The 18965-nt window shown below is 35.5% G+C and overlaps 2 protein-coding genes across 13 annotated transcripts in view; both read right to left on the bottom strand.

Moving 5' to 3' along the window:
• REPS1 (RALBP1 associated Eps domain containing 1) overlaps window positions 1-18965 on the bottom strand; it is a 78195-nt gene that overhangs the window by 2115 nt on the left and 57115 nt on the right. For 3 of the 12 annotated variants that reach the window (XM_057739797.1, XM_057739795.1, XM_057739791.1), the window contains 10 exons: window positions 17919-17999; window positions 12326-12413; window positions 11442-11543; window positions 9190-9262; window positions 6700-6818; window positions 5792-5874; window positions 3497-3682; window positions 2221-2316; window positions 1316-1464; window positions 449-554 (listed from right to left, as the gene is read on the bottom strand). In XM_057739797.1, coding sequence (XP_057595780.1) covers window positions 449-554; window positions 1316-1464; window positions 2221-2316; window positions 3497-3682; window positions 5792-5874; window positions 6700-6818; window positions 9190-9262; window positions 11442-11543; window positions 12326-12413; window positions 17919-17999 — 1083 coding nt within the window. The remainder of the gene's footprint in view (window positions 1-448; window positions 555-1315; window positions 1465-2220; window positions 2317-3496; window positions 3683-5791; window positions 5875-6699; window positions 6819-9189; window positions 9263-11441; window positions 11544-12325; window positions 12414-17918; window positions 18000-18965) is intronic. The other 9 variants (XM_057739799.1, XM_057739794.1, XM_057739798.1 and 6 more) reach the window with 6 other exon arrangements.
• LOC130855490 (ATP synthase subunit g, mitochondrial-like) lies at window positions 7396-8882 on the bottom strand. The gene is made up of 2 exons (XM_057739209.1): window positions 8852-8882; window positions 7396-8700 (listed from the first exon to the last, which is right to left on the bottom strand). The coding sequence occupies exons 1-2, from the start codon at window positions 8880-8882 to the stop codon at window positions 8351-8353; spliced, it is 381 nt and encodes a 126-aa protein (XP_057595192.1). The 3' UTR covers window positions 7396-8350.

Below are 18965 nucleotides of genomic sequence, written 5' to 3' on the forward strand. Positions count from 1 at the left end.
AGAGATGATCTAAATTGCCTCCATCCTTCTTCTTTAGACCTATTTAAGTCATTTTAATAGAATCTGAGTTGTCTCTGATAAAAGGATAAATTAACAATACTGGAATCATTTAAGAATTAATTGAGTGTAGAGAGCCACATATGTGATACTGGAGGTACCTGAGGTCACAACTTTTCTACTCTTGGGTTTCATTACGAAAGTTAAGGAACATTTTAGGAATACAATGCCTTATATACATGTAGGACAAGGCAATCATACCAGAATTCAGTATAGGAAATTCTTTTCAATATTAAGACTCAAAAGGAATATAAAACGCTTTAGATCCACACTATTGTTGCTACATGGGAAGTTCCATACTAGCATAAGAATTGTTAGATCACCTCCAACTAAGACTAAGACACTCTGAGTCCATGGAACTTCCCTAATAAAGATTCAGAAACTACATTACCTTTAATTGTTGCTGCAATTCACTATTCAATCTGGCCAAAACTGTGTTGGTTTCCTTATTGCGTCTAATGGATGCCTGAACGGCTTTCTTATCCTTCCCAACAGACCTGAGAAGATAAAAGAGAGCAAAAAAAAATTACCTTCATTTCTTACCTTTAAATTCTCTCCATTCTTCCCAGATCTATTGCTAAACCTGTAACGCAGAGGGAGCATCTTTGCCTTGTTAGCACAGCTCAACCTGACTTGCTCAGTTTTAATGCTCAATCAAAAGAATCCAAGCTTCAGAGGCTTAATTATTGTAGTTATTGTTTTAATGATTATTCTGCAGAATCACCTGAATTTTAGTCAGTCTACAGCAGGCATCAGCGAACTTTTTCTGCAAATGGTCAGAGAGTAAATATTTACAGCTTTGCAGGACATTCCATTTCTGCTGAATATTCTTTTTTTTATATCTTTTTTGTCTTTTTCTCTTCTCTTTTATACAAAAATATAAAAGCCCATTCTTAGTTCTTGGGCCTTACAAAAACAGGCCATGGGCTGTCTTTGGCCCATGAGCCCTAGTCTGCCAATTCCTGGTCTAAAACAACCGTTGTTAAACCATCAGTGTTATTGTGCACTATAATTTTTAGCATCTGCTCCAGGATTTGCAACAGAGTAAAAATGGAATTGAACTTAATAATACAAGGGAAAAAAGTGGGAAGAATATTCTACCTATTCATAAATGAGAAATCTCTCAAAGAGGAACAGTGAAGAACCCAGGCTCAACTACAGGACTGGTCTGACCAAAATTCCGTTTAGTTTGATATTTTTAATTGCGGTGCTTTTGGTTTCCTATAATTTCACGTGTTATAGGATCGGCTTTTATTACCTAGGAATAGAAGGTTGTGATGCAAGAACAGCAGCTAGGACACCTGTCTTTTGTGTATGTTCATCAACTTCTGGCCTTAATTCATCTTCGGATTTTAATCTCCTTCGAACAGGTTTAGGTGGTGGAGCAAGAGGTGTTGTGCCTTTGCTCTAGGAGACAAGAATTCCATTCATAATGAGCATTTCTTGAACATTCAGTTAGGATGGAGATATAAAGCAAGTATATTAACACAAGGAAAAACATATATATTTTTCTATTTCTTTAATTCTGAATTTATATGAAATGAAGAACATTCACTAAACATACTGTGATAGTCATTTCATGATGTATGGAAGTCAAATCATTATGCTGTACACCTTAAACTTATACCGTGTGTGAGTGTGTGCGTCAGTTACATCTCAATAAAACTGGAAGAAAAACAAAGTATAGTAAATATTAATGGTATGATCAAGGTGTGGGTTTATTGATGTACAATGTAAAATTCTTTCCACTTTTCCGCATGTTTAAAATTTTTCGTAATAAATTTTGGGAAAAAAATGATTCCTAAGGTAGTTAAAGAAAGAGCACAGAGTATAATACTAACCTTAGAGGGCTGACAATTTTTCCCTATTATACTTCGAACTGCAATAAAAGAAACTGCATATGACAAATAAGGAAGTTCTACTTTATGTATCTGAAAGAATGTAATACCACATAAAATGTGAGAACCTGTGGCATGCATTAATACAAATGATAGACTATCATCTCTATCTCTAGGTAGACTGTGTTCTGAGATGGACTAAATACATTACAGTTAAAGGTGGTGGAACAGGTTAGATGATCTGTAACTTTATTTCTAAGATTTGCAAGTTATATAATTTTTTATATCTATAAGATGATCAATATTATAAAAGACTTTTGTATACCACATTGGCGGGAGCACTAGCAGCTGTCTTTTCTTCAATTTTACTATCTGTTTTGGCAACTCGAAGAGAATTTGCAGGATCAGAAGCTTTTTCAACCTAGAGATGAGTATATTATTATTACAAATTATATATAAGTAATACATGAATAAATACATATGTAATAAATCAGAGAGTAAAATGTTTAGAAAATATTCATTCCAACAATAAGAAAGCTGAGATGAAGATGAGAGGGAATTTGAGAATACCCTGTATCATTCTCTACTACTAAAGGGCAGAGAGGGAAGGTAGTAAGTCTTTGAGGGGGTGGGGGTGGGGACAACTGAGGATGCAGCATTGTCTGGGAAGTTCTTTGGCTGTGAGACGGGAAGCATCCATTCCATGGGAGGAAGTACCAGTACCCTGTGCACACCTGTATTCCCCCTCAGGCCCACCCTGCCTTCCTGGTGGTACAGCCCATTTCCCTAGTAGGTCCAGGCCAGGCAGAAAGTAACAGGTTTGAAGAAGTGGCTAGTAAAAAATTTCCCATGGATCAGATCTATAAGAACCTTTGTCTAAATTATGCCAGTCAAATAAGCAGGTCTTTGGATCTGTTAGAGAAGATCAGTATAAACTGAAACAATCAGACTTCAGAATTCCCCTGTTTCCTACAACTCCACATTCACAACTAGTGAGGACAGATATCCCCCTAGAAGGTCTTGCTGCTAGACCTAAACAGTCTCCTGGAACACTGTCTGCAAAGATTAAATTTTAGCACGCTGTAGTCTATAAATCTGTCTAACTAACGTGACTTACTCTCATACAATCTTCATCAAATTACACAATCAAATGCTTAGTATTAAGATGCAACCCCCATAAACTGACTTATTCTCATATAAACTGAGTGTAGCTATGGTAACCACAGACTCTTACTATACAGAAATCTTCACTACATCACACAATCAGATGCTTAGCATAAAGATGTAACTCCCAGAACACTGTTTTAGCCAAGATCAGATGGTTGTGCTTGTGTCTTTTCATGTGAGAGCTACCCCTCACCTAGATTTTGATTCTTATTAAGCATTTTATGCTACCAGCAGGTATCTGAGACCAATAAGAAATTGAGAAGCACTGACCTAGGGAATATAAATCCTCTGTAAGAAACAGTAGCAGATATTTTACTCACTGATATCCCTTCTATTACCTGCTCTTTTAGGAGAGCCTCTGTTTAAAGACTGGCTTATGAGCATGACATGGGAACATTCCCAGCAGAAAATCAGACAGACCCTTGAAAACTGACCGGCAAGACCTCTGGATGTTTCTCGGCTTCATCATCTTGTTCTTCACTAACATTTGATGCAGCAAACACTTCAAATTGGCTGAAATCTGCGAAATTTGGTTGTTCTGGTATCTGCTGAGGTGAGGTACTAGTGTGAGTTACTAGGCCATCGGCATCCACTGGGCGATGCACAACGGGACCAGGAGCCTATGTGAGGGTTTAGGAGAGAGAAACAAAGATTGCATTGGTGTAACCAGTGTCACAGAGTACCTGCTTTTTCTTTGAAAATTTATTATAAGGATGCTCTGTTTTATTATCTGAACATTCAGGGAGGTGAGCTACAACAGCATTTAGCCCTAAAAAACTTTAAGTGAAAGGCTAAAAAGACTAAAAAAAATTAAGATGACAAACCTCCAATTAAAAAGATACTTTTACAAAATTCTTATTGCAAAGAAAGTGCATCAAAGGAGAGGGGAAGTTCTGGCCCTAATCTCTGATTCTCCCTTGGCATCTATTTTTTTCTTAATTGGACTACTGCATAATTGTTCATTCTTTAAATAAGCTATTTTTAAAAATGTCTCCTTATGTTTCTAAAAAGAGTGTTATTTTTGAAGTGTGAAAACCAGTGCTCTATTCTCCGACACTCCAGTGCACCTTCCTTCAATTTGTTCTCCATGCCTTTGCCAGATCAGTTCTTCTACAATCAAAAAATAAATTTATTGAGTAACTACTTTTGGCCAAGCACTATGGATATAACAGTGAACAAACAAATTAGGTCCATCCTCTAATAAAGCTGACAGTCTAGTGCAGGATAAGAGATAAGTAAACAAGGGATTAAAATATTGTGTGAGGGACTTCCCAGGTGGCGCAGTGGCTAAGAATCTGCCTGCCAATGCAGGGTATGTGGGTTCGATCCCTGGTCCAGGAAGATTCCACATGCCGTGGAGCAACTAAGCCCGAGTGCCACAACTATTGAGACTGCACTCTAGAGCCCTTGAGCCACAACTACTGAACCCATAAGCCTAGAGCCTGTGCTCTGTAACGAGAAGCACCACAATGAAGAGTAGCCTCTGCTGTCTGCAACTAGAGAAGCCTGCACACTGCTTGGAAGACCCAATGCAGCCAAAAATAAAATAAAATAAAATAAAATAAATATATCTATATCTATAACAACTGTGTGAGGAGTTTTATGACAAAGGAAGTACAGGATGCTATAAGAATACATATGAAGTCTCTTCCCTGCGTACCCTTTAAAATTCTCTCTGTCCTAAAAGAAAAATTTCATCTTCTTAGTATGATATAGAAGAAGCTCCACCCCTTCCCCACCTCTTTAATTTCCTTTCCCATCACTCATGGAACTCAACAGTTTTTCCTTGAAAAATATGCCAGGCTTACCTTACACCACTATGCCATTCCTTCTGGTTGTAATGCCCTCTCCCCAAGAAATACCATGCTATCTTTCAAGTCTCTGCTTAAGTCTAACTTCCTTCATTTTACTTAGACCTTTTCAATGCCATCCCTGACTTTACTAGCTACAAAAGCTGTGCCAAAGCATTTTATAAATATGTCTACTGCAGCACTTCTATTATAATTGTTGTTTACAGGTGTCTTTCCCACTAGACTGGTTCTTGAGTCCAGAGATCAACTCACTGGGTTTCACAGCTTAATCCAGTAAAAGTATTTTTGTTGGCACTTTAAATAAAATGAATACTGGAATATTCAAATTTCAGTATCTTCGATGATTAGGAAACCATCTTTTTAACTGAAAATAACCAACTTCATTATAAGAATCTAACTCAGAAAAATCAACGAAACTCATTCATGTAAAAGGTAGCCAGTCAGTCAGTCACATAAAACTAGCTATAATCCAGAATCTAACTTGGAACATAATAGTTTTATGCAGATGCAAACAACCTTGACCTGGCAGGGGTGCAGAAGTCATCTAACAGTTCCTTCACTGACGCAGTAACACATCCAGGGAGATGCAGGGAGGTTACTCTGAGTCACTGCCAGAGCCAGGACATAGATGGACACCTATTAACTCCCAATCCATTGTTCTTTCATCTAAACCCTTCTTTGTCAAGACATTATCATTTGGTTCACTTCTAAGCTTCTTTCAAAAAGTAAATCATTATTGGAATTCTTATCTTCTAAAAGAAGACCTAGCTTCCCTGAATTAAATGTACATTAAGAATGACAATTATGTAATTCCTCATCTTCAAAATAATCCTAGAATAGAATCAAAGACCTAACAGACAAATTGACCCAAGGGACTATAATAACTGATGTTTAGTAATGAACATCTCGGAGAATTACCTGTGAGGGCTGTGGTCTTGGAGGCACTGCAGGAGGTTGGGCAACAACTCCAGCCTGTTGCTGTCCTGTGTGAACACACAAGTCTTCTTTTTGTAAATATATAATTACTTTGCCAATAGAAAAGAGAGGCTGAATGAATGTGATCAAATGATAAAAATTTCCAATACCAACATACAGTACTGCAAGCCATACATATCTTGTAAAACTGTCTAAATGTGGTCAAATCTCATGGCCTCTTTGCAGACCTCATTTCTCTTGCTCTACTGCATGAGGCACTCTTGTCTTGCTCCTTCTTGTTCCCGTAACACGATACATTCTTGGTTTTCTTACCATATTTCTGAGTACTCTTTAGCTATCAAATATGAAGACTTTCAAATTTTCTCTTTTCATTTAACACCAGTCCATCACTTCTATGAAAATGGTTCTCAAATAATACATCAATCTTTCTTAGCCCACAGGTCCAATGGCCTGTTATTTCTCTTTTTTTCTCATCATTCCAAACTCATAATATCAAAAACAGAACATCATCACCCTCCGTCCTAACTTTTTATTTCGACCAACGTAATAACAATGCGACCAGTCATATAAAAATTGAAACCTCTGAGTAAGTTATGACTCTTCTCTCTCCTTTATTATCATAATCTAAAACCTATTGGCTTTCCCTCCTTGATATCTCCACATTGCTCTTTTAAAAGTCTCTTTTTGTGGCATCTCTCAGGTTCCCATTTTTATCATCTGAACTCACATTTTAGATAATCATTATGAAAAAAAAATTCCCTCTCATCTGATACTTTTTCAATTCAAAAATTTTCCATTCAAAATATCAAAAAATAAGGGAAAATAAAATAAAATATTGTGTATCTTTAATATATTTAATATAATATATATTATTGTTCTCTAACCCCTACCTGTGGTGACTGAGAAGGTCCGATTCATATCTAAAGATGATGATCTAGAATGAGAGGGCTGAGGCCTTGGAGGGGGAGGTGGTGGTGCAGCGTTATCAGGCGACGTTCCTGAATGAGACCTGCAAAATTCGCCCCATTACAATTGGTCATGCTACTGATATTGGAGCTTTTCTTTTTTCTTTTTAAGCATTCAAACTCAGCTAAGCAGCAAAGGATCTTATTGGTGTCACATTTTCTCCAGAGGGTAGATAAGTACTACAATGAATAAAGAATACTGTTTATGATGTGCATTCAACAAGTAGTTACTTAATATAGCAAATAATCTTTATAAAGTATAATGATACATTCAACAAAAATTTCAAAAAATTTAAAAAGACAGTTATTAACATGAATTCAAGGAAGACTTCTAACCTAGTATAATGTTTTCCCATTCGGTTAAAGGTAGTATTAGTCTGAGAAACTATTTTCAAAAAAGAGAAACTCTACTTTCAGATATAGTTAGTTTCCACCTTAAAGTTTGGTAAACTGAGGCAGAATCTGACTTGATTATGTGAGGTGCCCCTTCCTGTGTTATCACAGGCCATCTCCTTTTAGAGATGATTATATTCATGCTCAACCCCCTTCTCAAGATTCACTTATTGGCCACCAAAGTCTTCTATATTCTGAAAAGAGTCTCATGGACTTTAGCAATCCGATCCTCACTAATAGGAATAAAAAGTAGACTAAAATCCAAAGTGACGGAGAACTCTAAGGTACATGGAAAAGCAGTCTTTTGACTGCGTGAGCTCTTTGGAGATTCTCTATATTATTACCAGTCTCTCCATATATCCTCCAGGTTTGTGGCAAAAGGGTCTTACGATGTATGAAAGGCAGGGGAGAAAGATGCTTCTCTCCTCTGCACAGTTTTGAGTGGACAGTGAAGCCTTTGCAGACAGATCCCTTAGCACCCTCACCCTAGCCCACAGTTTTTTTTTTTTTTTTGATACCAATCACTTATATTTATTTCAGGACATAATGTACTACTTAGACTCATGGACAATACTAAATTATAGCCTTGTTAAATATCTCTAGGGTATTTTATTTTTGCAAAGATAGGCCCTTAAAAAAACAAACAAAAACAAAAAAACTGGACAGATTAATAATATAACACATATCAAAATTAGATTAAAAATATAGGTCACTGCTCTCATTCACTCTGTCTCAGTGTTAAAGATGTTACAAAGATACAGAGAATAGCACCTTGCTGTTCTCTTTTGGGGAGGCTATATTCAAGTTGACAAAAAGTACCCCTACATTTACAGGCACAGGTGTTGTCAAAAGGGTCTTTCTCCGATTTTAGCAAAGAAAAAAAGTCCAAATTGTATTCTTTATACTACGTGATTTAACTACATCATGTTTGGCACATGGTACTATTATTTATCCTACTGGAGCAAGTTCTTTTCTCAAAGCGTTTCCCCCAACTTCTCTAGAAATAAAGCTGAAACATCATTTATTTCAAGCCTTCGAAATAAAATGTTATCCTCACATATACATGTACCAGGTTGGTATGTTCATATATATCTTTTCCAATTACAGGTTAAGCAAAGACATGCATTTAGAGCTGTATTAATGTATTAAAGCAAAAGACAACCCAACTTAACATGATTGGTCTTCAAACATCATAGCCAATGATGCCACGCTTGCCTATGATCTCGCCAACATAAAACCACATCCACACCTCAGTGGCCACCAAACCATTCAGAAGAGCTTCCTTAACTGTAAGCTGTTTGAAGCTACTGGTTTGAGCACTATTGATAATTTTTTTCAAGCTCTGAAGAGCTGTAGGGATCTCAGCAGGGGTTGGAGGAACCAGCTCAACCATGGTATAGTGCCAAAACATGGCCAATCGAGGCTTCAAGTAAGTCACAGCGGCGTTGACCAGCGCCGGGGCCTTCTGCACGAGGTTATGGACAAACTGGGCCGTGGTTCTAGGACAGAAAGTCTGTCGCCCCGACTGGCCGGCTGAATGTCACCCGTCTGGAAGGCCCCACACTTTTTTGTTTGTGCCTGAGATATTATATATAATGCAGATCTTCAGGGTGGGTAGGTAGCCCAACACTGGGCTGTGCTTCCAGACGACACTTTAAAAACACCAAATTCTTTTGGTACTTGCCTATAAGGCTATAAAAAGGAAATCTGCACATTTCTTACTTAAACAGACTCTCACTGCTGAGCTACAAAAAGGATTGTATTAAACTGCTACTGCCAAGAAGTTATCAGCTCATTTTAAACCTTCCACAGAATACCATGAAGACATAATAGTTCCTTCTGTATTCCTATTAAAGTTGGAAAGAATCAATATCATTTCCCTTTTACATAAATCAATAGGTAACCTAATAGCCTTTAGAGAAGTGAAGAATTGAAGAGAAAAATTAATTTATACTTGCTTTTAAATAATTTTAAATATTAAAATATAACAAGATATTTTAATTATGTTTTTTATTGACTAACCTTTGATGAGTTACATTGTTCCCAATCTGTTCTGGATCCGAAGTAAAAGAGTCTGAACTACTGTAACCATCTGCTGATAAATGGGATATATCCTATTTAATAATAATCATTTCTTCACTTTTTACTCTATATGTCCTAAACAAATATAATTGAATTATTGTTTCAAATCAGAGATATTCAAAGATTGGCTAACAGGTTAACATTTCGTCACAGTATTACTGTAAAAAATTAGATATAACTGAAATAAAACATGGCTTATTTACACAACAAAATACTATGCACAGAGAACAAGTTACAATCTAAAAAAGTTACTATTTAATAACAGAGAAATACTCAAAATACATTGCATGGAAGGAGGGTAGAAAACAGTATTTATTGGGTTGGCCAAAAAGTTTGTTCAGGTTTTTCTGAAACATTTTGCAGGGAAACCCAAAAGAACTTATTTCATATAAGAATATAACATGCACAGAATGAAGATTAAGGTTGAAAATGAATATTAATCATGGTCATTTGTAGAATAGTGAGATTATAAATAATTTTTATTTTCTTATTTTTGTTTATTACATTTCTGCAAGTGAATTTTGTAATGAAAAAATTCATTTTTAAAGAATAAATCAGAAATATTTTGAGTAAAAAAAGCTAACTTAAAAATTATTAATATATATAGTTTTAATTTGACAAGGGAATAAAATGTGCTTAGACAATAATAAAATTTATGAAATTAGCCAGAGGGTATCAATTTTTCACCTGAGGAAATATTTTCAATTTCCTCAAAGTCTTATGAAGGAGAAGAGAATCCCAGAAGCAGACTAAGAGTTGTGAAGCAATAAAGAAGTTATAAAATCAAAACTCTAGGGATAATTTGAAGAAATACTACTACATATCTTTCAAGAATTATAAATTGAAGGGACTGGTTATTTCGTTTAGTTTCATTTCAAAATGTATCCCTTTCCTTTTTCTTGTCGAATCACTGAGAAGTTTACTTCACTGGTACAAGAATGATGCTAAAACTAACATATTTCCATTTAGATATTCTAGTAGGAATCTCAAACTTAACATGTCCAAAACTGAACTTCTACTCTTTCCCCCACAAACCGTTTCCCACCACAGACTTTATTAATTCCCAGTTGCTCTGGCTAAAACCCCCTGAGTCACCCATGACCCCCTCCTCTCTCTCTCACACCCTGTATTGCACAGGTAAGCAAATCCTGTGGTCTTTTCCTACCAAAATCTAGCCAGAATCTGACCACTTCCCAGCACTTCTACAGCTACTACCCTAGGCCAAGCCATCATCTCCTCTTGCCTATATTATTATAACTGTTTCCTAAAATGGTCTTTCCCTCTTTGAACTCTTGCCTTCTTCTGGCCTATTACCAATACAGCAGCCAGAATGATCCTGTTAAAAAAGGAAGGCCAGATTATGTCATTTCTCCATTCAAAAACCTTCTCAATGGCTTTTCATCTCAGTACAAGTCAGTCTCACACTGCTCCTCAGTTACTATTCCCCCACTTGCTACTTCTGCCTGCCAAATCTACTAACTAGTTCTATTTCAGGCGTTTGCTTGCTGTTCCCAGTAGAAGTAAACAAGGCACCTTCCCTAAGCCAGGGCTTCATATTGGCTGTTCCTTGTGCCTTAAACGTCCTTCTTTCAGATATTCAAGCAGCTGAATTTCTTGCCTCCTTCAAGTTCTAATTCAATGTCATCTTTTTTAAGGCCTTCTTTGATCACCTTATTTAAAATGTCACTCCCTCTCCCCTTTCACAACTTAACTTTTTTATCCAGGGTGTTAATTATCTCCTAAGATATGCGAGGTTTTTTTTTTCTCTTTCTTATCTCCCCTGCAGAATGTAAACTCCATAAGGGCAAAGATTTTTGTTTTGTTTTGTTTACTGCTGAATCCCCAGGGTCTAAAACAGAGCCTGGCACATAGTATTCCATTAACATTGGCTGAATGAATGAATATATACACAATTTCTTGTAAGCGAGAAAGAAAGGGGCTAGTAGGGAAGAGCCAGCGTACTAAATCTGGCTAGTTGAGAGGGACGGCAAACAGAAGGCCTGCCTTGAAGGAGGTTCGGTGGCAATGGGCAACCATTTAGTCATACAGAGGGTAGGGGTTTAAACGGACTGGCGATTCTCTGCATTATCCAGTGAAGATAATATTAAATGGTTATATATTTGAATTATTCAGACTCTAAATCCAGAGTTAATAACCCTCAAACGGAAGCTATAGTTCTACCTTTCACTTACCTACAGTATTTCCAGAAGCAAATTTCACTGATGAATTTATCTTATTTTCTTCTGAAAGGTCAGCTGTTTTCACAAGCAATGGGCTAGTGGGATTAGTATGATCTAGGAGAGAATTAATAGGTAAAAATACAAGATATAGGTGTCTGAATTAATAAATTCATAAACTTCAGAGCACAAGATAACACTGTTTCAATACTCCAAAGCAGCAGCAAGTAAATGCATGAAATAGAAGACAAAATAATACTTTAACAGGACAAATATAAACCTGTTTATATAGAATTTTGCTTTCTGCCACAACAGAAGATACTTAATAATGAAAAAGTCCATCTGCATGTTGATACTTTGTTAATTTTATCCCTGTAGGGCAATTAGTTAAATAAAACACCACACAAATGACTGTAAAATAAGTAATCTATGTTGTTGACTTACATAGAAAACAAATCTACCTTTGAGAGACCCTACCTAAAACATTTAATCTAAAATGCGGAGAAAATTCCAAGAGTTAAAGCAAAATATACAATTTCAAAGACAAAATTCATTTTAATATACACCTCTTTCAGTTAAAATCCGAACATACTTTAAATGTAAATTCACAACGATGATCATAAAAACCCACAGGGTATTAGAAAAGTCACATTTTCCAAACGTCTTTATTTTAAAACTTTATAAATTAAATTCAGTAATTTGCTTTTGAAAACTGTAATATAAATTAAAAAACGTACACGCATACACACACAATACATACATAATTGTAGGAAGAACTATGTTAAAAAACAACCAATTAACAAAAGAAATGTGAACTCAGAATGATTACTTGTGTATTTGATGCTAATCTAAAATATAACCCACTAAACTAAAATACAGCCCATCAACAGCTTCCTTACCACTGCCAGTTCTTTTAAGTTCCATTTCCTGCATGTGGATTTTGCTTGGAGTCATTCGAATGGGAACCGGATGAACAATAGCAGTATCCTACAGACAAATGGGAGGAAATACAGAATTTGCATTAAAAATGCCAAGCAGATGCCATGAGGTTACCAAAACTAACACCACTTCAAAAACTGGTGGACAGAGTTTCTCATTCACACTAAGGCAAGCATGAAAAGTAAACTTTTAACTAAAAGTTTCAGAATTATATTTTAAAATATTGTTTACTATATACATCTAATAATCTGATTTGTTTCATAAAAAGTACATTTTAACTTTGAGTGATTAAAGATTTGAGGAAAAAGCTGATCTTATAAAAATACAGTTCAAGACAATATTCAAAGGCAAAGTGTGAAATGATCTGATGAAATTACGCAAACCTGAACCTTTTGAAGTTAAAAGTGAACTATTTCCTGAGAATCCAGAGACTAATGGATTGAATTCATTTTCACTAAACTGCTCAAGAAAATTTGACACTTTTCTTTTTCATATATAAAACAGAAAGTTAATGAGATGCCCATCATATTTTAACAGCAGGCATGATACATACTTTCTACAGATTAGTTCTACAAAACATACTTTCTATAGATGAGTTTAAAATTCATGCATAAAACTTCCACAAAGGAACCCATTTTTTAAGAGTTAGGATAAGTAACACTCCTACTCTAATATTAATATTTTCCTTAAACTTTTTCATGACTATAATACATCTGATAATCCTCAACTTAAGTCATGAGTGGCAAGTCTAGTCAGAGGAGTAAAGGAACTGGTAGAATAAACTTCTGAAAAGACTGAAAAGAGTATAAGGCAATGTATGGCAGCCTCTCCGAAAGGGGAGGAAGACAGAAAGGTGCATCTGGGTAGCCAGACAGGCCTGGCCCTGGGAGCTGAGACACCCAGAGGAGAACCAGAACGGGATCAAGCATTTGGCTTAATAGCAACAGACCAGCTGAAAAACACGGCTATAGGAGTTCAGTCCCCTTAACAAGTCAGCTCATATTTTGTATGTGCTGCTGCTAAAGACTGAACATGAGATCCTTAAATTTCGAATACCTAGTAATGAGTTTAAGTTTATAATTTAGTGTTAAAGATAATGACCTTTCAATTTAAGTTGGACACTGTCGTGGTGTTTGGTGTTATTGAGTAACATCACAACTCTGCTAGAGGAAATTAAGTTCTAGCATACCATCTCCTGTTTGACAGGTCTCCTTGGCTTATTATCGTAATCTCTAAATTCAAACCATTTATAACAAATGGATTTGTTATTGCAATTATACAAATAAATCCATTTACAGTAATTTCCTGTCCCCACACCAGTGAGATTCTGGACAGGGTTATGTACTATCTAATAAACCTGAGCTAACGTTTCCCCTACAGCTCTAAAATTACAGTTATAAAAAATGAACATAATAGATAGATAAAAGTTGAGATTTCTCACATAATAATGAGTCACACTCAGGAAACTATGAACAATTTACTCAAGATGATGTTTGTTATGTTTACGGCTATGAAAAACATGGCTTTAAGAATAACTCTACTATTTTCTTAACTTACAATTTTAATAGCAGAAATAACTGCCGAGTATCGGAATTTAACACTCTAAGGCAAGATTAAAGGAGAAAGCATGATAGTTCATGATTATTCCAAACCCAAAACAAACTAAGAAAAAACAAGAAAGGAAAACTTATTAGATGCTTTAACTCATAATATTGATCTAATATATATTCTGTGTGTATGTACATAAAGTCAGATTTATAAAATTTACAAGAGAAATATTAAATAGCCTTTTCATAATTTCCAGTACAATAAAAGGAAGTCACGATAATGACCCCAAGAAAAGAAAATCATGAATGTTCTATTCATTCTCTAAATAATTTGCTTAAGTTTCTGTACCAGCAAATCAATTTTCTATTGCATATTTTAGTCATATAACTACTGGTTGCTTTACACAGGTGACCAGGCCTAACCTCAGACTAGTGGATCAGAAGCTTGGTTTGCACCTCTAATGTGCAGCAGAATAGAGAGCTTTGACTTTAGGCATTTCAACACCCAAATGAAGAACCATAAATGCCTATAAATCTCTGAGTCCTGAGCCACAAGATGCCAAAGTAACACTTTCTCTGCTCCAAATTAGCATCCCCATATTTAAAAACAGAGAAAAATGTAAAAAGACTGGCAGGCTATGCCCACTTTCTTCTATCTAATCACCCAAATCCTTTAGGAAACCCATTCCTAAACACTCATGGCACATTTGTATCATATATTTGGGTACTTGATTTTATACAATTTAGTACTTTATTGAATACTGTACTGTGCTTACATATCTGTATTTTTCTACTTGGCTTAAATCTTATCCTGTCTGTCTGAAACTAGCCCTGCCTACTTTCTATTCCCATGTCACTAACTTAGTTCAGGTGCTCACCATCTCACTCTCTCCTGACCTCATCAGTCCTTCACACTGCTGCCTGAATGATCTTCCCCAGCTACCTCTTCGCTACCCCCACCTTATCATGGTACTTCCTGTTAGCTCCCAGGGTCTATGAGATTAAATTCAGATCCTTGGTCTAGCATACAGAGATCTCCCCAGCCGGTCTCAACCACATTCTTTAGCTCCCCACCACTCCCCCATACACGTCTGCTCTATACTCTCACTGCACTGAACTGCTCCTGCTTATGAGAGTCTCTCTGCTTGGAACGTCCCTGTCCATTTCTGCCAATTCATAGTTTCATTCAAAACTCATCATGCAAACTTACCCTCTTCTGTGAAAACTTTCCCAAACATACTGGGCTGAGTTAGCCCATAGTTCTCTGCCCACAGTTTTGTTCATGGCTACATATGATAATTATCACAATGAGCTATATTACAATCATCAAATTTATAATGATTAAGCTGTGGTCTACTTAAGACTGGATTTTTTTTTTTTTTTTGACATCTTGATATTGCTAGAGAATAACATAGGCATCTGGAAGGCGGCTCCACCAAACCAAGTGAGTTGGCTGGGCATTATCAGTGATTAAACGAACTCCCTTTCCATACCCCGAGTGGCTCAAACATTCTACAGCACTCAATATCGGAGACAAATCACGGCAAAGACTAGTGCACTGCACTTCTCATCAGTCTAGAATTTCCTAGCAGAAACAGATTCTACCAGAAGCTATTAAATGATAAGCAGTTCAACAAAAGTAACCAAGTTTCTGGAAATGAGATATGAGAAACTCAGTTTCATAACAATTCTGGGAGCCTAATAATTAACCATCTATTCAATTTGTGTGTGAGGTCACTGCACTGTGTGGTAACTGTTAAGTGCTACGGAGCAGTTTGGAGCTCTTCACAGATAAATTTTATTGAGCAAATGTCTGCTTATCAAATTTTGGCTTTTAAAAAATTATTTCATCAAGTATTCTGACACTGTAAGTTATGTTAAATTCATATCAGAACTGTAGTGTTCTTTTTCTCCTATGTGAGTCTCTTCTGATATGAACGGACCTTATTTACTCACATATAATCCTTATTTAGATAAGCCTTGCAAAGGATCATTTGGGACTGTGGCTACAGGCTGTGTTCTGTAGACAGGCAATATGTCAGGTAAGAATTAAATGAAGGTTAAGAAACTCAGACCTTCACTGAGACCAGGGCGTTGTACTAATTGAAAGTTTACAGTGCTATTATAGTTTGCCACCATAACAGAAAAAAGATGTTTCTAGGTACCAGATTATAAATATTTAAGTCTGCCAACTTTATCAAATTTACAGGTCTAAATTCAAGTTTAAAATGTCGATTAACCATTTAAAATTTTCTTCCTAGAGCCTCCTGCCATACTTAGAAATAACAAAAGAAACTATTGTGCCATATAATTTTAAAATACCAGAGCTGGAATTCACAAATTTGGATATTATTTCCAAGAAGTTACATGAACATTGCTGTTATTAAGTGAACTATTTCCCTGCATTTCCTGCCAATCATGAGTCAATTTATTTTGCCTCTGAGTTCTAGATTGTTATATTTACTGTTCTTTCCTGGCCTGACAAAAATCATAATACCATGAATTGTTACTTTCAATATCTCTTAAGGGTTAGAGAATAAAAGAGAGTCTCTACTGCTACAACCTTCCCTATAAAGTACTTTTATTAAGTACTTTAAATAAAATTGACTCTGTAAGTAGGGGATAAGAATAATATGGAGAAATGAAACTCAGAGCTAAAGTAAAGCTTTCTTTTAGCTTATAGCACGTCATTTCCCAAGAGACCTTAATTACTGCTGCTAATAAGCAGCAAAAATTAAGTGCTGCCTTTTTATTTCTCTTCCATTTTTCAGAGACTAAAAACAAAGATTAATGTCCTCAAAGTTGTAAGAAAACAGAAGGCCAAAGGAACAGATAATCTACATATTAATTGGCCTCTGGGTAATGAATAGATTATAACAGACACTTAAAACACTTCCATACATTATGTCTGAATTCAATATAACAGCATTCTATTTCAAATAGATATAGTCTTTAAAATTATAAAACACACCAAAGAGCCACTAATTTAAAATGTTGAAGATGTACTATTATCTTGAAATGCCACTTCTCCCAAATCCATATTAAATTACAAGAGACTATTTTTACATTTAATTAATAAATGCTGGCTGTCTTTGGTCTGAAACATCTAAAAAGAATGCCTTGTGTCACCTTCTCTATAACTTTTCACTGAATTCATTTTTAAAAATCCTACCTTTACAACTCTTCTTCCCTTCCTATTTACTTCCTCTTTTCTTTTTTGAAAGGTGCTTATTAGCATGTCCTTCTCTTTATGGGAATAAAAATAAATAAATAAAAGAAAAAGCAGGAGTGAATAGTGAGAAGAAGAATGATTAATAGTTAAGGTTTTGAAATTTTCAAATAACTTGAGGGACAGGTGGGGGCATATATGAAGTTCAGTCTACCGGGACAGAATTTATTTTTTAAATCAGGATGTGAACTTTGTAGCATTTTCAAAGCAACACAGTGAACCACAAGAAGACAAGACAGAGGCTCCTCTGCACAATGGGAATCTCTGACCAACAACTGTATTGTTTTGCTGAACCTGATTTTCTTGTAACAAAACTCAACATACTAATTAAGTCAAAGCTGTACCATCTGCACTGTTAAAATAAAAGATGACATTGCATATTTACATACATAGTACACATTACATGATGTGTAAGCACACAAATAAAATAGTATTTACTTTCATTACAGTGAAATAAACAGTATATGTTTAATAAAACATACACTCAATTAGCAAATGAAAACAAGGTCAACTAAATCAATTGTCACAAAATGCTTCTTTAGACACATGTACCAGATTTTAAAAACATAGATTTCTCCCTAAAAGAACTAGAATATACAAAGAATGATTAAAAAAAAAAAGTTCTTTCCACCATTAAGCACACAAAAATTGAAAAGCCTGCCACCATTTCCCTCTAAGCACTCCACTGAATCATGCATATCAGCTAAAAACCATAATGAATGAAAATTTGGGTTAATAAAATTAATTTCAAACAAGCAAGCTAAGTGATTGACTTACAGGATCAGCTGGTGCAATGTTAGAATCAAATTGGGTCAGAGTTTGTGAGCTTGAAGAGCGTTCACTAAATGTCTCCCACTGCTGAACAGACAGAGGAGAGACAAGTCAGCATGATAAGAAAGATGGAGTAAAAGATCACTGGAGAAGATTTAGCAAAGTAATTCAGAGGTTGCATTGCAAGTTGTGTTTCGTAGGTCTGACAAAATTCCATAAGTTCTATTTTTCCATAAACATTTTATATTACCTATGCTGGGTCACCTTGCAATGTAAAGTGAGCAGCTTCACAATCAAATGCACAGCAACGATTTATTGCAATCTCTATGGGAGAGATTCAAAGCCTTACAGAATTCAACTCAAAACACAGTAAAGGAACAGAGTCTAAGTGATATAAATGATGACAAAATAAAAACATAAAGGGGTCTGTCTTGACTAGAGAAAGAATAACTTCAAATCCTTCTTTTAAAATCCAAGTGTTAATGCACTGATTTGATGATGCTAATGAATTCTGAGTACCAAAGTTTTGGTCAAAACAAAGCAAGTCAATGCGACTTGCCACTGCAACCCCTGAAAGATGATACTATTATGCACGTGCACATATTTTATACATATGTATAGATATTTAATAAAATATAATTGAGACAAAATGCAAAGAATTCTGGAATTAATAATATAAGTTTGTCAATCTATATAGCAAGTCAACCCCTGTAATTAGCATTATGAACAGGGCCATGCCAGACCACAAGACAGAACTGCCAATCAGGCACCCGCCTCTAACCCCATGCTAGAAAAATCAGAATGCAGTCACAATGAGAGCAAATCAAGCAGCTGAATATGTGTTATACATAGAGGATGTATTTTGATATGAAATATTACTCTTCTAAAAGAGGTACAGAAATACCATACCTCAAATTAGGTGGAGAGATAAGTAATTACTAATTTTAGTAAATTCCATTTGAAGATCTTAGTAATAAACAGTATAGGATTTTTATATCAAAATCATTAAAATTATCATTAAAATTTGATTAAGAATTAAGAATTATACTCTGA

The sequence above is a fragment of the Hippopotamus amphibius genome, chromosome 6, assembly GCF_030028045.1.
Source record: "Hippopotamus amphibius kiboko isolate mHipAmp2 chromosome 6, mHipAmp2.hap2, whole genome shotgun sequence".
NCBI classification, from domain to species: domain Eukaryota; kingdom Metazoa; phylum Chordata; class Mammalia; order Artiodactyla; family Hippopotamidae; genus Hippopotamus; species Hippopotamus amphibius.